The sequence below is a fragment of the Canis lupus genome, chromosome 1 (genome assembly GCF_003254725.2).
Source record: "Canis lupus dingo isolate Sandy chromosome 1, ASM325472v2, whole genome shotgun sequence".
Taxonomy (NCBI): domain Eukaryota; kingdom Metazoa; phylum Chordata; class Mammalia; order Carnivora; family Canidae; genus Canis; species Canis lupus.
In genome coordinates this window covers 104905836-104932509 of record NC_064243.1, presented here as the reverse complement: position 1 = coordinate 104932509, position 26674 = coordinate 104905836, and the positions used below count along the sequence as shown (strand labels likewise).

General features: G+C 42.8%; 2 protein-coding genes across 16 annotated transcripts in view; one reads left to right on the top strand and one right to left on the bottom strand.

The window, feature by feature from the left end:
* The first annotated feature begins 197 nt into the window (after window positions 1–197).
* On the top strand, window positions 198–16899 carry LOC112643383 (zinc finger protein 347-like). Of its 3 annotated transcripts, none has more exons than XM_049108348.1 (4): window positions 198–283; window positions 8690–8762; window positions 10298–10424; window positions 14222–16899. In XM_049108348.1, the coding sequence occupies exons 2-4, from the start codon at window positions 8748–8750 to the stop codon at window positions 15733–15735; spliced, it is 1656 nt and encodes a 551-aa protein (XP_048964305.1). In that variant the 5' UTR covers window positions 198–283; window positions 8690–8747; the 3' UTR covers window positions 15736–16899. The 3 variants fall into 3 exon arrangements, with proteins under 3 accessions (XP_048964305.1, XP_048964307.1, XP_048964298.1); XM_049108350.1 differs by having other exon boundaries at window positions 234–356; XM_049108341.1 differs by lacking the exon at window positions 198–283 and adding an exon at window positions 1313–1608.
* Window positions 811–26674, bottom strand: part of LOC112643403 (uncharacterized) — a 43799-nt gene continuing 17935 nt past the window's right edge. For 4 of the 13 annotated variants that reach the window (XR_007409792.1, XR_003125785.3, XM_025421442.3 and 1 more), the window contains exons 3-6: window positions 22597–22679; window positions 19230–19300; window positions 5002–5156; window positions 811–1076 (exon numbers count right to left, since the gene is read on the bottom strand). Coding sequence is in view for 11 of the 13 variants with exons in the window: in XM_025421442.3 (XP_025277227.1) it covers window positions 5149–5156; window positions 19230–19300; window positions 22597–22679 (162 nt within the window). In the remaining 2 variants the exon portion in view is untranslated. Of the gene's footprint in view, window positions 1077–5001; window positions 5157–19014; window positions 19301–21421; window positions 21636–22596; window positions 22680–26674 lie in introns of those variants that run through there. The other 9 variants (XM_025421439.3, XM_049108396.1, XM_025421443.3 and 6 more) reach the window with 4 other exon arrangements.

The following is a 26674-nucleotide window of genomic DNA, read 5'->3' as shown; positions in this document are numbered from 1 at the left end:
CCAGAAGAAACAGGACTCAAATTTGCCTAAACCCTAAACACCTGGCAGAGTCCCAGGCCCCGCCCCCACGCCAGCCCCGCCCCAGCCTAGCGTCATTTCCCCCCAACGCCTCATCTCTATGGTTACCACCCGCCTCTGAGGCCCCGCCTCCCCACCCGCGGTCCCCGCGCACGCCTCTTTTCGTTCCGTGCCCCGCCCGGGGCCTGCCTCTTCCCTCTGCGCGTGCGCAGTGCTCTACAGTCTCGGAAGCGGGTTTCGTGGAGCGGAGGCCCGTCTGTGGAGAGTGAGTCTCGTTTTTCTTGTTTAAACCTGCGCCTCGCAGTCCCGCTTCTTCATCTCCGGGGTGCGGAGGGCAGGTAAAATCCCTGCACCACCTCCTCCAGCCCAAGAAAATTCAGACACTCCCTGGGAGACCGGGGGCGGGGGCGGGGGCGGGGGCGGTGCTTCTCTTAGGGTTTGAAATCCGCGAGGTGGTCCGCGCCCTGCTCGGCCCCTAGAGGGCAGCGCCGGCCGGTCCCTCGGAGCAGCGGGCCCTCAGCTGGGCCGGGAGGTTCTGGAGAGCCCAGCCCTTCCCGGGACCCACGCACTTCCCTCACCCCGCGTCCTCCTCAGCCTCCCCCCGTCGGTCCCCGCCTCTGCCCACCTTGTGTTGACGTGGTGACTAACAAGGGCCTGTCTTGACACAGACCGTGCACCCCGCCGTGGATAACGTGCTCTCGTGGGAGGCGGGCATCGTATTACATCCCACTCCTGGGTGGGAGGAACCCGGAGAAGGAGAGGAGCTGTCCACCGTAAAAAAACAAAAGTCAGTCACTTTACTAGCAAGATGAGTTTATTCTGGAAGAAGCAGAGGAATTGCAGTTCGGGACGTGCATGGAGTGGTGAACCATCGTAGGCGAGTGGGGAGAGAAAAGGAAGGTCAGCCTTTTATTTTTAGATGGAAATTGGGGAGGATTGCTTTAATTGGAGAAGAGCAAGAGTTGGTGGCGGTTTTTCAGTGGCTGCAAGTGGTGGTTAGTGCGTTTGTTGCTGAGCAGGATGGGATCTTCTTTTTCGTACAAGCAGAAGAAGAAAATCTGTAAAAAAAAAAAATGCCCTCCTTTGTTAAAATAATTCTTCTTCATGCTGGTAAAGCAAGCTTCAGGGCATGGTACTTGGCTCCCACTTCAGGGCTTCCCTACTCTATTTATTTATTTTTAAAGATTTTATTTATTTATTCATGAGAGACACAGAGAGAGGCAGAGACACAGGCTCTGCCTGGGAGAAGCAGGCTCCATGCAGGGAGCCCGATGCAGGACTCCATCCCAGGACCCTGGGATCACGACCTGGGTGACCTGGGCGAAAGGCAGACGCTCAACCACTGAGCCACCCAGGTGCCCCTCCCTGCTTCATTTTAAATGAGGTTTCCTTATTTATTTTCACAAGACCTGCTGAGAGAATTATAGAAAAATGAACAAAGAAGAATGAGGGAGAACCACAAACAGATGACATTGGGAATAGCAGCAGTGGGAGAAGAGAAGATGGAGAAATTTAGAGTAAGAAGGAAATTTCCAAGGAGATGATGAAGAGCAAAATGTGGAGAAGAGCCCTCGATGTACAGGAGCATGGGTAACAAAGGGGGAGGCCCTTCACAGGCAGTGAGGGGAGAGGTTAAAAGAGTTGGAGTCTTGGCAGGGACGCCTGTGTGGCGGAGTTGTCAAGCATCAGACTCTTGGTACCTTCTCAGGTCATGATCTTAAGGACTTTGGATGGAGCCTCAAGTCCGGCTCCATGCTCAGAAGGGAGGCTTTTCAGGATTCTCCCTCTCCCTCGGCACCCCACCACCACCACCCTGCGCCCTGTCTCTCTCTAAAATAAATACATCTTGGGGCACCTGAGTGGCTTAGTCAGTTGGCCATCTGCCTTCCCCTCAGGTCATGGATCAAGCCCCACACCGGGCTCCCTGCTCTCAGGGGAGTCTGCTTCTCCCTCTTCCTCTGCCTGCCGCTTCCCTTGCTTGTGCTTGCTCGCTCTCACTTTCTCTCTCTCTCTCTGTCTCTAATAAATAAAATACGTGATCTTAAAAAACAAAAAAGGAGTATGGCAGACAGAGAGTGTGGAGCTGGAGGAAAGGAGGGAGCAATGGGCTACAGGAACAGAGAGAAGAAGCCAACCAAGCTGGGGGTGCCAGACAGTGGGGACAAAGGGAGATTAGCAGAGAAAGAGCACAAAAGGCTTATGCATTTGATAATTATATCAGAAGATAACTTCTATTTGCAATCCTTGTTCAGTGAAGAGGGCAGAGACTTGGGTCACCTTTCTCCCTTTGCCTGGGCTCAGAGCAGAAAAGTGGGGCAAGAAATGACTGTCACTACACGGTGCCTTTTTCTTTTTTTAAAGATTTTATTTATTTATTTATTTGAGAGAGAGAGCACAAGCAGGGGGTGCAGCAGAGGCAGAGGGAGAAGCAGACTCCCCACTGAGCAGGGAGTCCAGTGTGGGTCTCAATCCCAGGACCCTGAGATCATGACCTGAACTGAAGGCAGACTTAACCGACTGAGCCACCCAGGCACCCCTACACTGTGTCTTTAAGGAACATTAAAGTGTTGCTTTTTTGTAATAGCTGTGCTATACTTTACTCTCCCTTATTCATTTATATTTACATCACTTTTCTTTTTGAAACTTGAAATAAATCTTGGTTATTTAAGTTATACTTTTCTATAAAAAATTATTTACTTCTGAAGTAAGCTTTGGAGCCATCCTATAAACAGTCGATGGCATTTTCTAAATATGACCTTGCCTTGCCATTTTAAAAAATTTTGATCTCATATTTCTTTTTAAAAAATTTTTTTTAACTTTCTGCTTTTTAAGTTAATTTTGTCTAGTTCAGGCTGAGATCTGCCAGCTCTCCTCTCTTTGTCATGTATATTGAGAACATTTTATGGTATCTGGTAAGTAATTATAGATTTTTTCCAATGTGTCCTTGGTAAATATGTCAGTCTTCTTTTATCTAAGTGGAACCTGGTTTAATCTTTTACTCTGATACTCAATTTTCTTACATTTTGTGTTGATCTATTGAAACAGTGGGCCATGAGTGGACCAGGTAGATATTCCTCTCAAGTTCCTCTTGTCCACTCTTTGCAAATGTTGAAGAATGGGCTGATTTATTTGGAAATGTCAGCTAACATACCCATCTGATGAGGAAATTTGTGACTATCTTGTTTCTGTAGGTGACCCTCCTACAATGTTTACAGCAGTGATTCCTAGGTGTCCAAAATTCTGTATTTTGTAAATATTTTACTGTGATGTTCTGGAAAAGAGAAATTTATTGCCTGAGATCACTGTGATCATATCTTTAAATAAGTTTCCTAGGGAAGCCTGGCTGGCCCAGTTGGTAGAGCATGCAACTCTTGACCTCAGGATCATGAGTTTGAGCCCCATGTTGGGTTTAGAGATTACTTAAAGAACAGAAAAGTGGGGCACCTGGGTGCCTTTGGCTCAGGTCATGATCCCAGGGTCCTGGGATTGAGTCCTGCATCAGGCTCCCAGCAGGCAGCCTGCTTCTCTCTCTGCCTATGTCTTTGCCTCTCTCTCTGTCTCTTATGAATAAATAAATTGTCTTTAAAAAAAAAAAAAAAAAGAAGAGAAAAGAAATAGGTGTCTCCTTTGTTGAGACGTGTGAAATATGGTCCTAGAATTTTTAAGAAAAGTGATGCAGGCAAACCCTGCCCACTGGCCCCATCAGGCCACCATATGAGAATTCAGTTACATCAAGTTCTGCTTACCCAGCGCTGACCTTCTCAGGATAACTTGATGAAATGACTCCCTTGTAGGCCTCCATGAGCCCACCCCAACATGGAGATGATGGACTACACAGAAACGGATTTTGAGCAACACTTAATTGATTAGCAAATTCAATGCATATCTTTGTGTAGCAGTTCTTGGATGGAGTGCCCAGTTGTCATTAGAATTTTAAATAGGGGGCAGTATGTGCCTGGGGAGCTCAGTTAAGCATCTAATTCTTGATTTGGGGTCAGGTTATGATCTCAGGATTGTGAGATGGAGCCCCACAGTGGGTTCCCAACTCAATGTGGAGTCTGCTTGAGATTCTCTCCGCTGTCCCCTCCCCTGTGTACATGCATGCCTGTTCTCTCTCTCTCTCTCTCTCTCAAATGAATAAATAAATCTTAAAAAAAAAAAAAAGAATTTTAAATGGGTCCCAGTCCTCCAAAAGTGAAACATAAAACATTAGTATGGAGGCAGAGACATAGCCTCCAAGTCCTAGACCATCATCATGTGTCTATCTCTGCAGCAGGAGTAAATCTGTAGGCAGACGATGTCACTTGCTGGCACTGAACCCTCTACAGGCCTCCTGTTATCATCAGGACAAAATGCAGATTCCTCACCATCGCTACACAGCCCTGTATGATCAGGGTCTCCAGCCTCATCCTGGGAACTTCACAGTGCACACAGCTCACTCTGCCCCAGTCACATTCATCTTCTCTCTGTTCCCAAATACCAGCCTTTTCTGTCACAAGACCTCATCCCTGCCCTTCCCTTCTGTCTCTAAATCATCTTGGCTCTGGCCCTTTCTCCTCATGTAGGTTTAGGCTCAGCAATGTGTGTCTAGCCTCTCCCACCCATCCTCTGCAGTGCCCTTCCCTGGCCAGCTGCCATGTTCTGCAGGTTGAATTGTCTCCATGTCAATCACCCAATATGAGAAAAACTCTCCTCCTTTGACTGAAGTCTTTCCTGTTTTCCTTCCACTGGAGGGCACACAAGTTGGCTGCCTCACCTTCTCTTGGGGTTGTGTTTAGATGCTAGGGCTCTGGATTGGGCTGAGTAGTCCTCAGGAAGACCAAGGAGCTAGGGCAGGTGATGAGGACAGTGCCCATATTTGTTCTGGAAAATTTAATACATTGATCTAAACCTCCTGTGGCTGCTTATTTTACTCAACATAAGAGCAAAAGGATGTACTGAAGCCTGGAAAGCCCTGTGGACCAGGGGTCCCCAATATTTTACCTGTGGTATCACTGCCCTCTGCCAGTTCCTGGGTTGTCCTTGCTGAGCACATCACAGGGAACAGCTGCATCTTGGGTGAGGGCTTTGCCTTCTAGCAGTTGATCTGCTCAGGGTCGAGGATCCTAATTTCCCTTTTCCTCCTCAAGGTCAGGAGCCTAAGAGGGCACAAAATAGACAGACTGAAGAACTAGAGATTCTTGTAATTTGCTGTGAGTGGGGAGAGGAGGAGACCTGGTGGCCTCTGTTAGGAGAGCTGTGGGCTTCTTTCTCTGACATCCTCATTGGACTCCCATGTTGTCCCCAGTTGCTCACAAGTGTTCCCAGCAGGGCCAACCTCTTGATCTCCATACTGGAGGCCCAGTGGCCCTCAGTGTGTACTTGTGTCCATTATTGCTGCAGAGCCTGTGTCCAGTGGACCCTGTGCCTTAGCCCAGTTCACTCGTGTGCAGGAAGAGGAGAAGATGGAAGTGGCCTAGAGGGTCTGCAGGAGCCATGTGGGAGCAAGTGTGGGCCTCCAGATGGCCCAGTGAATGGTGTGTGCACATGTCCCAGGCTCGGTTGTAGGATCGAAGGATGTGTGAAACTTTGGGAGGGGTGTCTCAGTTCTAGCGGGAGCACCCAGAAGAGGGCTTATAGGTATTTGGGGGGCCTGCATGGGTCCATTCAGGGTGCCGTTGTCACAGCTCAGGTTCCCTGGGACACAGAAGCTGAGACTGAGATTTGCCTGCTGGATTTAACTGGGAGACTCAACATGGCACCCAAGGGAGCATGATGGGAGTGGGCTTAGAGACACATTACTCTATGCTGCGTTCAGAGGGAGGGCTGGCCACAGCAGATGGCACCTTGGTCCTGAGTGCATGGACCCAGGAGGTGCCACCCAGCATCCACTCCACATAGTGACCTCTGTGGGGTCTTTGCAAGAATCATTCATTGACTTTTTGCAAGAATCATTGTCCAATACAGAGGATTTGGAGAAAAGGTCTCAGAGAACCTTCAGGGGATGACTTTGCTATTTTGGATTATTCTGCGTTGCAAGTTAAGAATGATTCAAATCTGTTTTGGGAAATCTAAATGAGAATTTGCAGTGTTTTTGGAAGATGTCGAGGTCTTGTTGGGGTATGTGCATCCTTGTAGACATCTGTTGAGAGGGAGGAGAGTGGTCTGAATGAAGGACTCTAGGCTGGCTGGATGTCTGTCTGTCTTTCTTTTCTTTCTTTTTTTCCTTTTCTTCCTTCCCTTTCCCTTTCCCTTTCCCTTTTTTCCCTTTCCCTTTCCTTTTTTCATGTAAGCTTTATGCCCAACATGCAGCTTGAATTTACAACCCTAAGACCAAGAGTCACATGTTCTCCTGACTGAGCCAGCCTGGTGCCCTGGACTCATGGCTTCCCACTCCCCCCTCTGCTCCTGGTCAGCTCCCCCTACCCTCATGATGAAGACTGTTCCAAGGACAAACAAGACCCATACATATTTCAGTCCCCCATAAGAAGGCCACGCCAGAGGATGTACCAACATCACTGTGGGCCTGAGATTGTTCCCCAGTTGCCAGCCCCACTCAACATCTCAGGACCATATGGCATCCTTCCTCCACTGCATCTTCAATTTGTACATCTCAGGAATCATCTCAGTCCATATACACAGAGGGAGATTTTGCCCATCTTTCACATGCGCATGCACCCCCCTCAAAGCTTTGTACTCACTGTCTTCTTGCATTTCTAAAACAAAACATTCTGTTAACTAATTTCACTGCTAGTTAAAACTCTTTTCTGTAATCCCTTTCCTTTTTTTTTTTTTAATGTTTCAAGTGTTTATTTAAATTCTAGTTAGTTAACCTGCAGTGTTAGGTTAACTCCACCTACAGTGGAGTATTAGTTTCAGGAGTAGAATTTAGTGACTCATCTCTTACATACAACACCCAGTGCCCCTCACAAGTGCCCTCCTAGATCCCCATCATCCATTTAATTTAGCCCATTCCCTTCCCACCTTCTGCTCCCTTCCAGAACCCAAGCCGCTGAAAGTTGGCTTTTACTGTCTTCATATCTTGTCTCCACTTGTCATAGGAACCCCATCCGGTCAAGCCTTCAACAATCACTATGCCCCTGAGACTTTCTCTTTCAGAATCACCAGGGACCCCATTTCTCAGCCCAGGATTGAATCTCCTGGCTTCATCCTGCTTTTCCTGTCAGAAGCAGGTGGCACATGAGACCACTCTCTCTTCCTTGACACATTTTTCCTTGGTTTGAGGACATCCTACTAACCTTGACTACTCTACCTACCTTTTGGTTTTCCTGATCACTTCTCACCTTCCCTGCTGGTATCTGCTGAACTGCCTGGTCTCTGAGTGTGGGGCACCCCACAGCTTAATCCTTGTACCTCTTCTCTGTCTACCCCCTGCCTTTCCTCATCACCTCATCTCCTGGCTCTCAACATCACCTGCATATGTCCCAGTTTCCCCTCTCCTCCAGACTTCTGCCCTGAACTCCATCCCATGTCCAGCTGCCTCTACATCTCTGCTGGAACACCTGGGGCATGTCCATCTTATTTGTGCAGAACTGGCTCAAGCTCCCCCAGTCACCCTCCTCCTGCACCCCCCACATCTAGGTTAAGGGTGACCCTGTACTTCCTGAGGCCTAAATGCACATCTTGGCGTGATTCTAAGTATAAGATACTATATTATTTGTAAATGTTTTAATGTATAAGATGAAAAAAGTTTGATGTTTGCTTAAAGTGAGAGGAGGAATACATGTTTTCTAAACCTGCTTTCAAGATGTGAGAGGCAAATGTTGGAAGACCACGCCCTTCCCCATCTGCTACCCCAGCTGCCTCTCTGACCTCCTCTCCTGCTGGTCCCCTCCTCACCCTGCTGCAGCCATGCTGGCCTCTTCCCCTTCCTCGGGGCCAGGCTTGCTCCTGCCTCAGGGCCCTCCCAGGACCTATCCCTCTGCCTGGGACTGTCTGGCTCCTCAGATGCAGGTGGCAAACAGCGTCCTCCCTCGATTCCTCGATCTGATACTATCTTCTCTGATACCCCTTGATTCCCTCCCTGTTTCCTCTGCCCCTTTCCCTTCCGGGTGTGGGCCCTGGTGACAGCAGGCTCCCGGGGAGACCAGAGCCAGAAGGTGGGAAGTGTCTGGGCTGGCCTGTGTGCTCCACCCAGCTGCACCCTGGATGGCTGAGTCGTTTTGCAGATACCATTCTTGTGCCCTCTCCCAGAGATTCCCCTTCCATTGGTCAGGGGTGTGGGGGGATAGGGCCCAGCCTCAGTTCTAGTAAAGTGTCCCAGGTACTCCTGATGGGTCTCCAGCATTGAGCAGCAAAGCCCTGGGTCCTCCATTTCTGAGGCTCCTGATCCAGGAAGCAGCTCCTGATCCAGGGAGAGGGGAGGGGGCCCTGCTCTGTGTGGGGTGTGGTCAGGACGGGTCTATGACCTGGAGGGGAGTGTGGGTCCAGCCCAGGTCCCCACTGCTGCAGTGAGGGGGGGACTTCCCCAGGGCAGGGGCCAGTTGTGAAGAATGTGCTGGGAACACTTGTGTTGGTGTCTGGAGGGGTTCATGGTCCCTGAGTCTCCTCCTGTGGCAGTGGCAGCAGGGACTAGTTATCTCCCCAGGGAGAGGTCTTCCTGTGTGAGGTTGTGGTACAGGAAGGACAGAGATTGATTCTAAGCATTCAGCTGCATATTCTTGACCCTCAGGACTGAATTCTCAAGACTGATCTTGTCTGAGGAAGAAGGAGGAAGGGAGGAGTCAGGCATGGCTGTTTGTCAGGTAAAGTCATATTGTTGGTTGTTTTTCCATCTCTCCCTCCTACTGTGCCCTTCTCTTCTTGGACTCACTCATCTTCTCTGACTCTGATGTGTCCACCTGAGCTGTGTGTGTCCACACTCCCCAGGCCTTCCCTCAGTCCCTCTCCTCTCCACATAGATTCCATCTCATGGTGCCCCAGTGATGTAGAGCCTGTGAGGAAGCCCTTTTCTGTCATGGAGAGACGAATCCTCTTATTTCAGTACATTTAAGTGTATATATATGTGTGTGCATGAATGCATGGATGTGCAAGCCCATAGTTTTTAAAAAGACATTATTAGTACTTCATAAGTAAATTATTGTTGAAGAATTTTCTTACAAAATTTCCATAGCTATACACTTTTTCTACACTAACACGAGTTAAATAGTATAAGAAGAGTGACTTTTATGTGCACATGTATGCATATATAATGATCTCTATGTTGGTAGCCTTAAACTTGTTTCAAATTGTCTCAGGGAGCCCTCTGTCAGTTTACTTTTGATGCTGTCTGTTATAGATGTTTAATTGTTTAGGTTCATTCCAGAGCCTAAACATCTAGGTTCAGATGCTTGTTCTGCCATTTCTTAACATTTGACCTTGGGTGGGTTTCCAGGAATCACAGGGGTCTCCTCAGGAAGATGGGAACAGATCTGTCTTTAACAATTGATGCTGTTACAATTAGTTCCTGTGAAGCATTTAACATAATGCCTAGCACTTAGTTCGTGTAAAACATTTAGCATAATGCCTACCACATGGGAAGTATTCAGGACTCTTATTCATTACTGTTGCTATCATTATCACAGTTTCTAGATTCTGGCCTCTAAAGCCATGTGGACCTTGTCATCTCTGAAGATAACCACTCATGCTGTAGCTCATTCATTTATTGATATCATTCATTATGTACAACATGATAAGTAACACTTCTTATAATCATGTGTTGGTTTTCTATTTTTTAAAAGTTTATTTTTTTTAGTAATTTCTACACCCAATGTGGGGTTCAAATTCAACCCCAAAATCAAGAGTCACATGCTTCTCTGACTGAGCCAGCCAGGCACCCCTGATTTTGTATTTTTATATTTTTTATATTGTCCACAAAAATGAAAAAAGCCATATTGATTGAGAGACCTTCCTAACCGCTTATGGAAAAGTATAATAGAGCAAAATAAGGGTCACATAACTTGCTCAGGACTACCTTATGTGTTGGGACGCCTGGGTGGCTCAGCGGTTGAGCGCCTGCCTTCAGCCCAGGGCATGATCCTAGAATCTTGGGATCGAGTCCCACATCAAGCTCCCTGCATGGAGCCTGCTTCTCTCTCTCTGCCTAGGTCTCTGCCTCTCTCTGTGTCTCAGGAATAAATAAATAAAATCTTGAAAAAAAAAAAAAAAAGGAATACCTTATGTGGATCTGTGAGAACACCCACTTCATCTGAATTGATCCTTATACATCTCTCCTCTTTTCATATATGTGAAGATAAGAACTCTCTCCATAGCTCCTTGGTGAAATGTGTTCTCATTTCAGGGATGGTTGACCTTCAGGGACGTGGCCATAGAATTCTCTGAGGAGGAGTGGGAGTGCCTGGACCCTGCTCAGAGGGCCTTGTACAGGGACGTGATGTTGGAGAATTATAGGAACCTGGTCTCTCTGGGTGAGGATAATGTCCCTTCAGCAGTGGGGATCTGCCCTTGGGTATCTTTGCATTTTCCTTTGTTTGCCTCATGGGAGCCCCTGCCCTGCTTGATTGAGATTGAAGCCTTGTTGATGCAGAAATGAATGGGGCATCTGGACTTTACATTTACACTTTCTTCAGATGATCTGCGCACTTAATCAGGCAGGTGCCAGAGCTTAAGTATGCATAAAACCTTATGAAAAACTTAAAATATCCAGTTCCATTTTTTTCTACCCCCAGTGCTATTGATTCACTAGTTCTCAGAGGACATCAAAACATTTGTATAAACTATTCTTTAAGTATTCAGAGGATATTCAGTGGCTGGATGAATTTTTGAAATTATTTTTCAGCTTTACTGAGGTATAATTGATGAAGAAAATTGTAATATAAAGTGTACACCATGATGATTTGAAATACACATATATTGTGCAAGGATTTCCATAATCAGGTCAACACACATTACCTCACTTGTTTTCTTTTTCTTTCATCTTTTTTTTTTTTGGTGAGAACACTTAAGTTCTATTCTCTTAGCAAATTTCAATTATATTATCAACTCTAGTCACTAGTTGTACACTAGCTTCTCAGACCTTATTCACCACATTGCTGAAATTTTGTCCCCTTTTATTAGCATCTCCCCTCTGCCTCACCCTCAGCAGCCATGCATCCTACCTTGTTTCTTTTTTTTTTTTAATGATAGTCATACAGAGTGAGAGAGAGAGGCAGAGACACAGGCAGAGGGAGAAGCAAGCTCCATGCACCGGGAGCCCGACGTGGGATTCGATCCTGGGTCTCCAGGATCGCGCCCTGGGCCAAAGGCAGGCGCCAAACCGCTGTGCCACCCAGGGATCCCTCCTACCTTGTTTCTAAACGTGACTCCTTCCCTTGTCATCATGCTCCCTTCCTGCTAAATATCTTCCATTTTTTGCTCCACAGCTGTACTATAATTACTTCAGTTAAGATTGGGACAGCCTGATGGTTTTTGCCATGTCAGTTCCTTCTTTATTTCTAAGGTCAGAATTCTAACTGTCCTGGTACATTTATCTTCCCATAGATTGGCACATACAGTTGCTTCTCTCATTTGCTCATTACTTCCTGCCCTCCACTCTTGACCTTCCTTCCATATGGTCTTTCTTTACATGGTTCCTCAATCTGGATGGACGACACTATTGCTTACTAGCATATTGATTTTGTACTCTTGAACACCCTGATTGTACCTTATTCCCAAAGGACCCTTCACCAGCCACACTACTCTCACTGTATAAGAAAAGATCCCTGTTTATCCATCGTATCATTGTCTCAGGACAGTACGGAAATCCATATATGCAGAGAGGGACAGGGTACTTAGGATGGCTGAGTGCCACTCTTAGCAACATAACACAGCTCTGGTGTCTCCATCGAAGTATTTATTTCTGAGCTCATGATCTTTACTGTGACTTACAGGCAGTCCTGCATAAGAACACATTGTCTGAACCTGCAGGCCCAGGTCAATCCTGTTTCTCTAACTTACTTTCTCTATAGATAGAGGTTAGAAACAGAAACCCCGTGTGTCTACTGTCCCTATTTTAAAAATAGTGATAATTTGGGGGTACTTGGGTGTTTCAGTCAGTTAAGGATCCAACTCTTGATTTTGGCTCATGCCTTGATCTCAGAGTCATGAGTTCAAGCCCTGCATCGGGCTCCACACAGGGCATGGAGCCTGCTTTAAAAAAAAAAATAGCAACAATTTACCTCAAGGCTTTTTTTTTTTTTAAGATTTTATTTATTTGAGAGAGAGACACACAGCACACTAATGAAAGGAGAGGAAAAGGGAGAAGGAGAAGTAGACTCCCTGCAGGAAGCCTGGTAGCAACATGGGGCTCGATCCTAGAATCCCGGGGATCATGACCTGAGCCGAAGACAGACACCTAACTGGCTGAGCCACCAGGTGCCTCTTACTTTGAGACTTTTAACCATGTTAGCACTATTAGAAGGTTTAGAATATTCCATGTTTTATAGTAAAGTCTCAGAAATTCCTTTGTTTAGTAAGATATAGCAACCTTCTGTCACGATTTTAAGCAGTTGGTCTTTTGCCTGTGTCTTGGTTCAGCCTGCCATAACAAATACCATAAACCAGATGGCTTAACTGGTAGAAATTTATATCTCATAATCCTGGAGACTGGCATGATTAGTGCTAGTCAGTTCAATTCCTGATGAGCATTCTCTTTCTGGTTTAGAACACTGTCTTGCTGTGTCTTTGCATGGTGGAAAGAATGAGAAGTAGCAAATACCCCTCTCTCTTCTGATAACAGCCCTAATCCCATTCACAGTACTCCACCCTCATGACCTGGTTACCAGCAAAGACCCCACCTCCAACACCATCGTGTTGGGGTGGACACAGGCTTTCAGAGCATGCAGCCTGCATTATATTTTGTATGTTTTTATTCTGTAGTTTTGTCCAGTGTTTGATCTGACCTTAGTTAATAAGTTTTTCATGCACAAGCTCTTTATTACATATAGTTTGTGTCCAATGAACTAGAAAATTAAAGAACACTGCATAGATAGGGAATTGCTCTATTGCTTTGCTGTTACATAACTGCAGGCATAAAATCATAATTATGGTTTATGGGGCGCCTGGTTTGCTCAGTCGGTGGAGCCTTTGAGTCATGGGTTCAAGGCCCACGTTGAGAAGAAGATCACTTAAAAAAAAAATCATACTTGTGATTTCTGACTCTTTCCCTAGTTACTCTTCTTTATAATATTAAGTGTTTAACTGACTTGGTACTTCAAAAGTGAGTGGTCTTAATACAAATTCCAGTTCTAATACTGTGTGCTGGTCTAGAATAGAAGCCTTTTTTTCTTAGAAGAGATTTGTTAAGAATTACACAAACTATAATTTTGTATAATTGTGGTTACTTATTATTTCTGTCCTGGTTTCAGTACAGGTTACTAGAATATTAATTTTCATGATTTGTGGACGATGATTTTTCTGAATGTATAATGCAACACCACTTGTTAACGTTAAAAGATGGCCATTCCAAGTGAATATAGTTTTATAACCAGTATTCAGAAAAATACTTTTCTAACATTGTTGGATTAAATGCTTCCTCACTTCCTCAGTGCTGCTACAGTTCTCCAATTCCAAATTACCATTTACTAGATTACTCATTAGATAAGTTTGTTTGGGATTATTTACCATTAGAGTATGTCATGCTATGCTTTAGCATGAGTACACAATAAATATGCAGTAAATATATATAGTTTTTTATCTCTTCAAATATGAAATAGCCATATATTTTCTGTGAAGTGGTATGTGATAGAAAAATACCCCTTCTTTTTTTTTTTTTTTTTTTTTTTATTTATAGAGACACAGAGAGAGAGGCAGAGACACAGGCAGAGGGAGAAGCAGGCTCCATGCAGGGAGCCTGATGTGGGACTCGATCCGGGGTCTCTGGGATCACGCCCTGGGCTGGAGGTGGAGCTAAACCCGCTGAGCCACCAGGGCTGCCCAAAAATACCTCTTCTTTCAGGGCTGGCATAAGTTTGGCACACTGATTCTTTTTTTTTTTTTTTTTTTGGCCATTGATTATTGAAAGTAGGCTTCTCTAAAATTAATTTGAATTACATGTAATCACCCTTTTATGTTAAAGGATCCTATTTCTTTTGTGTTCCTAAAAATTGAAGAACACAATTCCATTTCATAACTGATTAAAATATGTAATACTTTTGGTATAATGTGTTTTTCAGTATAGAATTTTTCTGTAATTTATGGGAAACCTGTGGTTCTTTATATCTTGTAGATATCACTCCCAAATGTATGATCAAGAAATTACCACCAAAAGACAACAGTAACATAGGGGAAGTATTGCAGGCAGTTATATTGGAAAGACATAAAAGCTGTGACACGGAAGATTATATCTTCAGAGCAATCCAGAAAAATATTCATGACTTTGAGTGTCAGTGGAGAGATGGTGATAGAAATTACAAAGCAGTGCTTGTGACCCTTAACAAAAATCTCACTGGTGGAAGAGTTCAATGTGGTAGAAGAGATGAAGGAAATAAGCCAATGGAAAACAGATTTGGACTAAGCTTCCAGTCACATCTGACTGGAGTGCAGGTACTTCAAACTGAAGGGAAAATATATGAATGTCACCAAGTTGAGAAGTCTGTCAGCAATGGTTCTTCCATTTCACTACGTCCAAGAATTATTCCTAGTGTCCAAACCAACATTTCTAATGAACATGGGAATGATTTCTTGCATTCTGCATTACTCACACCAGACCAGAAAGCACACATTAAGGAAAAACCTTATGAACATGATGAGTGTGACAAAGCAGTTAATCCCACTTTACACCTCAGTAGACTTCAGATGATCCATACAGGAGAGAAACCATATAAATGTGATGTATGTGGGAAAGTCTTCAGTCACAACTCACACCTTGCATGTCATCGAAGAATCCACACTGGAGAGAAACCTTACAAATGCATTGAATGTGGCAAGGTCTTCAGTCGCAATTCACACCTTGTACGTCATCACAAAATTCATACTGGAGAGAAACCTTACCACTGCAATGAGTGTGGCAAAGCCTTTAGTGAGTGTTCAGGTCTTACTAACCATCAAGTAATCCATACTGGAGAGAAACCTTACAAATGTAATGAATGTTGCAAGGTCTTCAGTCAGAGTTCAGGCCTTGCAAGTCACCGAAGAATTCATACTGGAGAGAAACCGTACAAATGTAATGAGTGTGGCAAAGCCTTTACGTATAGCTCACAACTCACTAACCACCAGGTAATCCATACTGGTGTGAAACCTTACAAATGTAATGAGTGTGGCAAAGCCTTTAATCAGAGCTCACATCTCACTAGACATCAGATAATCCACACAGGAGAGAAACATTACAAGTGTGATGAATGTGGGAAAGTCTTTAGTTATGATTCACACCTTGCACGTCATCGCAGGATTCATTCTGGAGAGAAACCTTACCAGTGTAATGAGTGTGGCAGAGCCTTTAGTATGTATTCAAGCCTTACTTATCATCAGGTAATCCACACTAGAGAGAAACCTTACAAATGTAATGAATGTGGCAAGGTCTTCAGTCAGAGTTCAAGCCTTCCTAGTCATCGGAGAATTCATACTGGAGAGAAACCATACAAATGTAATCAGTGTGGCAGATCATTTATTCAACGCTCAAACCTCACTAGACATCAGATGATTCATACTGGAGAGAAACCATATAAATGTAATGTATGTGGAAAAGTCTTCACTCAAAATTCAAGCCTTGCAAGTCATCTGAGAATTCATACTGGGGAGTAACAAATGTAGTGAATGTGACAAAGCCTTTATTATAATTTCAAGCATGAATTGACATTAGAGAGTCCACACTGAAGAGAAATCATAAATGTAACATATGTGGCAAAGAACTTACATAGGCTCACAACTCATTAGACATCGGAATATACATCTATGATGAAACCACATTAATGTAATGTGCATGCTAAGGCTTTTACCCATGAATCAAAACTGCAGAACATTACAGGACTCATACTGGAGAGTAACCTTACAATGTAATGAATATGAAGGCTTTTTGTCAAATATTCATGCCTTTGATATCATGCAAATATTTATACTAGAGGAAAACCTACAAATTTACTGGACATATAAAGGCCTTTAAAGCAACAGTATATCCTGGGGATTCATCAATTCATAATAGAACAAATAGTTCATAATAGGAAGAAGTCTTACAAATGTAATGAATATTTTTATATTTCTTCCATGAGTTTCACAACAGAATCCACATCAGAGAATTCTTTTGAGGAATAAAATGACTAAGTCTCAAGTTCTCTCAATTTCACCTGAGATAGTACATACTGCAGATTTTTTTTAAATACAGCATACCACAGAATAAAGCTAAAATGGATTAAAACACCTGATGGGAAGAAAGATACATAAAGATATAGCAAAGATACATAGATCCCGAAGATATTATTCCATGGTATCTTTTCTAAGTCTTTTCTAGTTTAAAGTATTGTTTTACATTTTACATGTAAAGTTGTGATCGTTTTTGAGCTAATATTTGTACAGGTGTGAAGTTTTTGCAGAGATTCTTTTTTTTCCCCTCTCCGGTATGGGAAATCAACTGGTCCCACATCTTTTTTTTTTTTTTTTTTTTTTTTTTTTAAATTCTCTCTTCACTTAATTTCCTTGGTACCTTTGACAAAGCTCAGTTGGAAGTACTTGTGTGGGGCCATTTTTGGGTTCTCTATTCTTTTACATTGATCCCTATGTTTCTTACCCCACAAATACAATGTAGTCTTGACTTCACTGTATTAGAAATATTGAATGATTCCAGCGACCTTATTCTTTTTCAGATGTTTTTGCTATTGTACTTCCTTTGCCTTTCCTTATAAATTTTAGAATAATCTTGTTTCTGTCTATATCTTGATAGAAATTGCATTAAACCTGTGTGTCAATTTGCAATCATTTGACATCATTTCTATGTTTTATCTTCCAATGACTGTGGTATATCTCTATTTGTGTGATCTTTTATAGATTTTTAGCATCAAGATCCTGCTGGTGTTTTTTTAAATTAACCTATGTTTGTACTTTTCCCTTTTTGAGCAATCACACACATTGTGTTTTTGATTTGTTTCCATGTGTTACTTGCTACTGTGAGGCAATAAGAATTTTAAAAGATTATATTTATTTATTTAAAGAGAGCATGGATGGAGAGAGGGGCATAGGGAAGGGAAGAAAGACGATCTCAAGCAGACTGCACTGAGCATAGAGCCTGAAATGGGGCTTAGTCTCACCCCATGTCATGCTTAGTCGTGAGATCATGACCTAAGCCAAAATCAAGAGTCAGACACTTAAGCAACTGAGCCACCCTGGCACCCCAAGGTAGAATTTTTTTTAATGTTGGTCTTGTGTCCTCAGAATTTACTCATTTCACAGGGCACCTGGCTAGCTCAGTTGGAAGAGCATGCAATGCTTGATCTCTGGGTCATGAGTTCAAGTACCGCATTGGGTGTAGAGATCACTAAAAAATAAACTTAAAAAAAAAGAACTGACTAATGTCACTTTATATATTTACAGGTTCTTTGGGCTTTTCTATGTATACTGTTTCATTAGTTTCCTAATGTGGCTGTAAGAAATTACCACAAACTAAATGGATTAAAACAATAAAATTCTCTTACACTATTCAATTTAAGACCTCTAAAATGGATCCACAGCACTGTTAAACTTCTTGATATTCCAGCGAAGAATATGTTTTCTTGCACTTTCCAAGTTCTGGAAACTGCTTATATGCTTTGCTTCATGGCCTACTTCTACCAAGGTAGTATCTTGATATCTGTCCATCCTGGTTCTGTCAGAGCAACAACTTCTCTAAGTCTCCAATTCCAACTGGCATCTTTGTCACATCCTGATTATATCATGTCTATCAGATAATCCAGGATCATCTCCCACCTCAAGATCCTTAACTAGGGCACATTTGCAAACTCCCTTTTGACAAAGAATGTAATCCTCACCGTTTACAGAGATGATATACCTATCTTTTGTGTGTGTTGGGGGGTGGGGTGCATTCATCCTACTGCAACTACATAACCTTCCATGGATGGGTACGCTATTACACCTTCCTTTCTGGTCTCCACTTTTCTGTCCTTAATTTAATTGGCTTTAGCTTATATTGACTAGCAGGGATAATAGGACATTGACACCTTATCCCCAATCTCTGTGGAGGAATTATTCAGTCTTTCACCATTAAGCCTGATGTTCACTGTATAATAAGGTTTTATAGCTGTTCTTTATTGAGTGGAGGAAGTTTCCCTCTATAGGTTGAGTTCCTTGTATAGTTTGAATATTAACACCCTAGATATATAGTGTGCAAATATTTTCTCCTAGAGATTGCCTTTTCATTTTTTTTTTTTAAGATTTTGTTTACTCATGAGACACAGAGAGAGAGAGAGGCAGAGAGACAGGCAGAGGGGGAAGCAGGCTCCATGCAGGGAGCCCGACATAGGACTCGATCCCGGGTCTCCAGGATCACACCCTGGGCTGAAGACAGTGGTAAACCATTAAGCCACTTGAGCAGCCCTGCCTTTTCGTTCTTGATGGATTCTTCTGCTGTGCAGAGACTTTTAAGAATTTTTTATTTTATTTTTTTACTTATTTGAAAGAGGGAGAGAACATACCAGAGAGAAACCACAAGTGGTGAAAGGGAGAAGCAGACTCCCTGCTGAGTAGGATGTCCAACTCAGTGCTCGACACAGGGCTCCATCCCAGGACCCTGAAATCATAACCTGAGCCAAAGCAGACACTTAACTGAATGAGCTACCCATGCACCCCTGTGCAGAAACTTCATAGTTCAATGTGGTCACACCCATCCATTTTAGCTTGTTTCTCCCTGTGCTTTTGGTGTCAAATTCAAGAATTATTCCACAGGCCAATGTCAAGAAATTTTTCCCATTTTTTTTCTAGGAGTTTTACAGTTTTCAGGTCTTGCACTTTACATTTTTGATACCTTTTCTAGTTGATTTTATGTGTGGTGAGATAAAGGTCCATTTTCAACTTCTGCATGTGAATAAAGAATCCAATTCATCCTGCACCATTTATCAAAGAGACTATCTTTTCCCTGGTGTGTGTTTTGGCACCAGTTATGCATATCGGTTGGCTATAAATATGTGAGATTATTTCTCCTCTGTCTAACTGGGGTCTTGTAGGACCTAATAGAGAATTATCAGTCCAGTTTCCCTCTAAAATAGCCTTAAGGAATTGGGCTCTCTCACCCCTCCCATTTGCCTCATCCTTACGTTGTCCTTTCTCAGAACTGCTTAGAATGGGGTTGGTGGGGGGTTGCTCCTGCCCATCAATTGCCAGGCACCTAGATGCAAATAAAGGAGTACAAAGAACTTAAAATTTGGTAAGTGAATTTGTAGAGTTTTTGTTGCTTTTGTTGTTATAACCTATGTTCTAAGAGATCCTTGTAGCACCAAGTCTTCTATTCCTAGAAAGTCCACGGGTTGCTCCACATGTCAAAAATAGAAGTCATGAATGCAAATGAACAAACCATCAGAAAATTCCCTTGGTGCCATTTCTCTCTACCCCCTCTCTTCATGCTCATTTGTTTTTCTAAAGTAATTTCTATGCCCAATATGGGGCTTGAACTCATGACCCTGAGATGAAGTTGTATGCTCTACCAACAGAGCCAGCCAGGTGCCTCTCCATTTATATTTAGCTACCAACACACTTAAGATAATTTTTAATCATCAACAGTAGGGTGAGCTGTTTCACCCACAACACTACTGAGACCAAATGTGTGGGGTTTTCTCTACACCAATTCTCCAGCTCTCCTGACATCAGGTGGGTGTCATATAATTCAATTCTGAAACCAACTGCTTGGAATTAGTACAGATCCCAGAGATTAAGGACTTGGTCTCACAACACTGTCTCCACTTCAGATGCCAATCCCAAGTCCTGGGCTTCCTGTACTTCTGACCTACTAACTCTAAATAGCTACACATTCCAGTATATTCTTGAGGTAGGAGTGATATAAGGGATCATTTCTCAATTCTTTATTCCTGACCTTAACAGAAATACTTATAACATTTGGCCATTAACAGAAGGCCCTATGTTCATTGCAGTTAATCTATAGATCAGATTAACTTTCTTCCTCACCCTATGTACTGAGCATACATTTCTATTTTAAATATAATGGAGTGTTGAAATATTTAAAGTGCTTTCCTGAAAATGTTAGCATAATAGAGATATATTCTAATCACATCACAGTAGAGTGTATTACACCACAGTCTATTAAAATACAGGCATTACTGGAGTAAAACCTGCTTAGTCATATTGTATAATGATTCATTTTGCATCAAAACTGAAGTCAAACTGCTTTCTTTTTTATGTCTAAATATGAGGGATATACTAGCAATACTACAAAACTTTCATGTTTTCTTCTGTACTGAAAAAATCTGTAAATGAAGAGAACTGGCAATACTTCCAAAGAAGTGGGAACGTTTCTTGTAAGGTGTTGAATATTTCAAAATTTCCAAGTTATTTATGTTTTTCTGAACATTCTAAAAGATTTTATTTTATTTAACGAAGAGCACACAAAAGCAGAGAGAGAGAAGGGGGGGAGGTAGGCTCCCTGCTGAGCAGGGAGCTGGACATGGGGCTCAATCCCAGGACCCTGAGATCATGACCTGAGCAGAAGGCAGACGCTTAACTGACAAAGCCAAGCCATTTTTCTAATTCTTTTAAATTCTAGTTTAGCAATCTATATTTGTGGAAATTATTCTCAATTTTCAAATTAAGATATAGTTCTTAGTAATTTCTACAAGTTTTGAAAATCTCTTATTTATTTAGTATTCATGTGTCTGCACATCTCAAAATCAGTATTTCAGAAGATCTATTATATCAATTTTGATAAGACATTAGTTTTATGTCTTTATGTCTGTTTTTCTACACTCCATTATATTTGATACAATTCTCATTTCTGCCTTTGTTGGATTGACACTATATCTTTTTTAAAACTCTTGAATTGGACTTGTACAACCTAAAATGCCTAGTGATGTATGTAATTTTTAATGTAAATTTATGGCTAACTTATTCCCTCTAAATACTTTTTCATTAAATAAATACCACAAGTTTGTACAAGAATTTTCTTGTCTTTTCATATACAAAAACTAGTTATCAAAACAGTGACTATCTTTTAGGTTTTTAATATTTTAAATTTTCTGAAAGTATAGTTTTCCATATACTATTATTTGACATATGATAAACATCTAATTATAAAATATCCTATGGTTTTTGAAAGTTTGTGATATTGTTGCAAAATGAACCTTTTAGAATCTCTAAAAGAAAGGATTTTTTTTTATTGGAGTTCAGTTTGCCAACATATAGCATATCACCCAGTGCTCATCCCGTCAAGTGCCCCCCTCAGTACCTGTCACCCAGTCCCCCCCCGTCCCCCTGTCCACCTCCCTTTCCACTACCCCTTGTTCGGTTCCCAGAGTTAGGAGTCTCTCATGTTCTGTCACCCTCACTGATATTTCCCACTCATTTTCTCTCCAAGAAAGGATTTTTTAAAATAATTTTTTAAAGATTTATTTGACAGAGAGCAAGAGAGCACAAGCAGGGGGAGCAGCAGAGAAAGAAGGAGAAACAGGCTCCCCACTGAGCAGGAATCAATTCCAGGACCCTGGGATCATGACCTGAGCAGAAGAAGGCAGATGCTTAACCAACTGAGCCACCCAGACACCCCTAAAAAACATTTTATTCAAGCCCAATTTAGGACAGCTGCCCCAAATCAATATTGTTTTGTTCCATAAACATAAACAAAAACACTCAGGTTATTCACCCTCACTCTCACCTCTGCTGTTGTGGAAATGGTAAAGGTCTCACCATGGATATATTAAGTAGGAGACATGGGAGTCCAAACTCACTCCTCTGCTTCCCTCAAGCTAACTAACATCACTTAATACACAATATTCTACCTTCTAAATATCCTAATTCCTACTTGGATTTTATCTCGTCATATTTCCCAGCTGTCTCCTGAACTCTAAAAATATCCTACAATGAGATACCATCTCATACCTATTGAGACAGCAACTATAAAAAATTAGGGGCGCCTGGCTGGCTTAGTCAGAAGATCATGTGACTCTTGATCTCAGGGTTGTGAGTTCAAGTCCCATGTTGGATGTAGAGCTTACTTTCAAAAAAAAAAAAGATCTTTTTTCTTGTTTATCTGTGTCATGTCAATTTGATTCTTAGCCTAACTAGAAGGTCTCTGAAGGTAGAGGAAACTCTTCTTCCCCAATAACCCCAAAGAACTAAATAGATTCAATGTGACATTTGTACAAGTATGTTCAGAGCAACATTATTCGCAATAGCCAAAAGGTAAAAGCAACCCAGGACATTCATGGACACATAATGGATAAATAAAATGCAGTATGCAATGGAATATTAGCCTTAAAAAGGAAGGAAATTCTTGTGTGTGCTACAAACTTGAGGTAAGGTTATTGCTAAGTAAAACAAGCCAATAACAAAAGGACAAATACTGTGTGATTCTATTTGTATGAAATACTTGGAGCAGTTGGATTCACAGAGCCAGAAAATAGAATGGCATTTGTCAAGGGCTGGGGGAGGGGAATCGTTTATTGCGTACATACTTACAATTTGCTGGATGGAAAGAGTCCTGGAAATGGATGGTGGTGATAGTTGTGCAACAGAGTGTGCATACGCTCAATGCCACTGAACTGTACAGTTAAAAACAGTTAAAATGTTAAATTTTATGCATATTTCACTACCATTAAAAATAATTTAAGAAACACATCCCGAGAAATTTTCTGTGTGTTTTTTTTTAAAAGCTTTTATGTATTTATTCATGAGAGACACAGAGAGAGAGAAGCAGAGACAGAGCAGAGGGAGAAGCAGGCTCCATGCAGGGAGCTGGACATGGGACTTGATCCTGGGCCGAAGGCAGGCGCCAAACTGCTGAGCCACCCAGGAATCCTTCTGTGTGTTTTTTTAGAAAAATATTTTACTTTTAAGTAATCTCTACACCCAACTTGGGGCTCAGACTCACAATATCAAGGTCAAGAGTCACATGCTGAAAAAAAAAAAAGTTACATTACATTCGCTATTTCCTGAGCCAGCTGGGTGCCCTGACATCTCCTGTGTTTAGTTTATTGCCTTATTTTCATCATTTAGCTGATTCTTGCCATAAGATACAGGAAAAAAATGTATGGCAATCTCTCCCCACTTATAAACAATCAAATGACAAGGTCTTCTCTTAGGCTTGAGGTAAAAACACATAGTTGACCTTCAGGGTCATGCAATATCTGATACCTTATTCCCTCTTCCTGATCCATCCTAGGCGTGTGAATCATCAAAACCAAAGGCTCAGGGCACCTGGGTGGCTCAGGTCATGATCTTGGGGTCCTGGGATTGTCATCATCGTCATTGTTGTCACCTCCCTGCTCAGTGGGGAATCTGCTTCTCTTTGTCTGCCTCTCTCCCCAGCTTATGCACGCTCTCTCTCAAATAAATAAAGAAAATATTTTTTAAAGGTTTTAAAAAGCTACAAATAGTGTGGATGTTATCTTGGTCAAGAAGAGTCCTAGTAACGAACTAGGGGTGGTGGAACGGGAGGTGGGCGGGGGATGGGGTTGACTGGGTGACGGGCACTGAGGTGGGAACTTGATGGGATGAGCACTGGGTGTTATTCTATATGTTGGCAAATTGAACACCAATAAAAAATAAGTTTATTAAAAAAAAAGAGTCCTAGAGCAGTATCCTGAACCATTTTGCTTCGTAATGTTTGTGTTGCTCCATTTACCAAACGTGCCTGAAAAAAATATATGTAAGCATGTGCAAAATCCAGCACAGGTACAGAGAGATACCAGTGTATTTGGGAGCTTTAACTTTAAACTCTATCCGTGTGGCATTTCTGGGACTGATGGTGGTCACCAGGAAAATATGAGACAGGTGGTGCTAAAGAACACATCCCTGCTACTCTGTGAACACAGGAAAAAAAAGTTTGCATCCAGAGTCACCAGGGAAATGTTTCAACCCCAAATCTGTCATTGGGTGGGGCCTATTATGCTTTATATAGTGATTAAAGTAGAGTCACTAAGTAATGTTTTGTGTGCAATAACTGATTGAATCGTCCACTCTCTAAATAAGTACTGTTGTTTTATTATTTTTCCAAGTGAGGAGACCCTAAGCACAGCGTGTACAACCACTCTAGCTCACATCCTTCCAGATAGCAGCATCAGAAACTGGATTTGTGTTTTCTAGCTACAAAGACAAGTATCTCAATCGTGATGCTACATGAAAAAAAGTAGTTTTACTCAAGTCCTCACCTTAACATCTGGACTTAATTTTGCTGCTATCATTTGCCATTTTTAAGTAATTTGATCTTCATGAGTAATTGTGATTCTGGCAATTTTATAATTATGTCTATAAGCTTATCGTATTTTTTAAAAAGATTTTACTTAAAAAAAAATTAAAAAAAATAAAAAGATTTTACTTGAGAGAGAGAGCATGGGTCGGGGGAGGGAGAGGAGAAGCAGGCTCCCCGCCCCCTCCACCCCGCTAAGCAGGGAGCCAGATGGAGGGCTCCATCTCAGGACCCCAGGATCATGACCTGAGTCGAAAGCAGACACTTAACTGACTGAATCACCCAGACACCGCTATAAGTTTATTTAATAGGCCAGTGTTACCTATGAATATTTAAAGATGCAAATAAGCTGATAATACTCTGACTACCATAAAATCCTATAGAAAGATGATCTAAAATGAATGTTGGGTTTATAGGGACAAAAATGGCTCAATATTGATGATGGTGATAGAAAAGGTGTCCATCCTTATCCCTGGAACAAGCATACATGGTGGCAATCACCAAAATCTTTGTACTACCACATGGTGGGCTAATATCTGGATTTTGAAACATGTAGAGGAGACAAAATGTGATTAAAATAGAGGCTATTTTTAAATATTATTGATTATATATGATATAATGAAGGAGGACTAAATGAAATTCTACTAGGAATGACATAATAATTATTGAAATAGATTCATCAAGACAAATATTCAAAATGACATCAAGAAGGCATGGAAACAAATGCATTGTATAAGTTTAAATAGTAGATTCATTGTGAGCTTAGGACTGCTATCTAAATATTTATTTTGGGGGGTGGGGCAAGATGGCGGAGAGGTAGGGTCCCCAAGTCACCTGTCCCCACCAACTGACCTAGATAACTTTCAAATCATCCTGAAAACCTATGAATTCGACCTGAGATTTAAAGAGAGAACAGCTAGAACTCTACAGATAAAAGAGTTTGCACTTCTAACAAGGTAGGAAGGTGGAAAAATAAAAAAGAATCAAGTGGGGGAAGGGGCTCCCCCCAGGAGCCGGGCTAAGGCTGACAGCGAAAGCCTCCTGGGACAGGAAAGCCCAGTCCCAGAGAAGCAGGAACTTTAAAAATCCACACAGTATTCTTTCCCACAGAAAGGTGCTCAGCAGGGAACTTGGGCTGAACCGCAGGAGGGGCAATGGAGTCTCCAGTCTCCCAGGGTCACTAACAGAGGAAGTGCACCGGGAGGAGAGCCTGCCACAGACCCAGGGCCGAGCTCTGTAAAGGGCTAGAGCACGCGCCTGGTGGGACCTTAGGAGAAGCTCAGGCAGCGGCTCCGGGGGAGGGGGCTGCGCCCTGCTGCCTTGAGGAGCCCTGGCCCCAGGAGCACAATTCCAGCAGCACAGGCCGCGGATCCTGGGCACTGAGCAGACACAATCCAGGATCCTGCGCTCCCCCCGGGACAGGCAGAGGCGTGGAGGACACAGGACAGCGAGGACTCTCCTGCCCCTGGGGGCCCCCAAGCCATGCAGGTCAGTGCCCCCAGCCTCTGGAGCATCCAGACCAGTGCGGACTGGGAGACTGCGGTAGTTACTGCGGGAACTGACCCCAGGGCTGGAGATCTGGCCGCTGCCAATGTTGTTGTTCCTCGTGGTGTCACCCTGTGCCTAAGAGGGAGGGCCGCCAGGGAACAGGGGCCTCACAGGATAAACACTCCCACTGAGCCATGCACACACCTGAGAATATGCACAGCAGTCCCCTCCTCCAGAAGACCAGCAGGAAGGACAGGGGAAGGGATCCCTGGGTGGCGCAGCGGTTTGGCGCCTGCCTTTGGCCCAGGGCGCGATCCGGGAGACCCTAGATCGAATCCCACATCGGGCTCCCGGTGCATGGAGCCTGCTTCTCCCTCTGCCTGTGTCTCTGCCTCTCTCTCTCTCTCTGTGTGACTATCATAAATAAATAAAAATTAAAAAAAAAAAAAAAAAGGAAGGACAGGGGAAGAGCAAGTTCCTGGCCGAGCACCGCTGGAAAGCTCCAGGGGAAGTTGAGGGATTTACAGTATATAGAACCAGAGGATACCACTCCTTGTTTTTGTTGTTGTTGTTGTTTTGATTTTTGTTTTTTTTTCTTTTCCCAGTACAACTCGTTTTTAGCCACTCTGAACTGAGCAAAATGACTTGAAAGAAGAACTCACCACAAAAGAAAGAATCAGAAAGAGTACTCTCTGCCACAGAGTTATAGATTTTGGATTACAATTCGATGTCAGAAAGCCAATTCAGAAGCACAATTATAAAAAAAAAAAAAAAGAAGAAGCACAATTATAAAGCTACTGGTAAGGCAGCCCGATTGGCTCAGTGGTTTACCGCTGCCTTCAGCCCAGGGCATGATCCTGG

Bases quoted from the DNA above. Each gene is read 5' to 3' on its own strand.
- LOC112643383 (XM_049108341.1), top strand. From the start codon at position 1,559: ATGATGAAGAGCAAAATGTGGAGAAGAGCCCTCGATGTACAGGAGCAT. The intron at 1,609-8,689 runs GTAACAAAGGGG...CTTGACCCTCAG, and splicing joins CTCGATGTACAGGAGCATGG to GACTGAATTCTCAAGACTGA. The intron at 10,425-14,221 runs GTGAGGATAATG...TATATCTTGTAG, and splicing joins TAGGAACCTGGTCTCTCTGG to ATATCACTCCCAAATGTATG.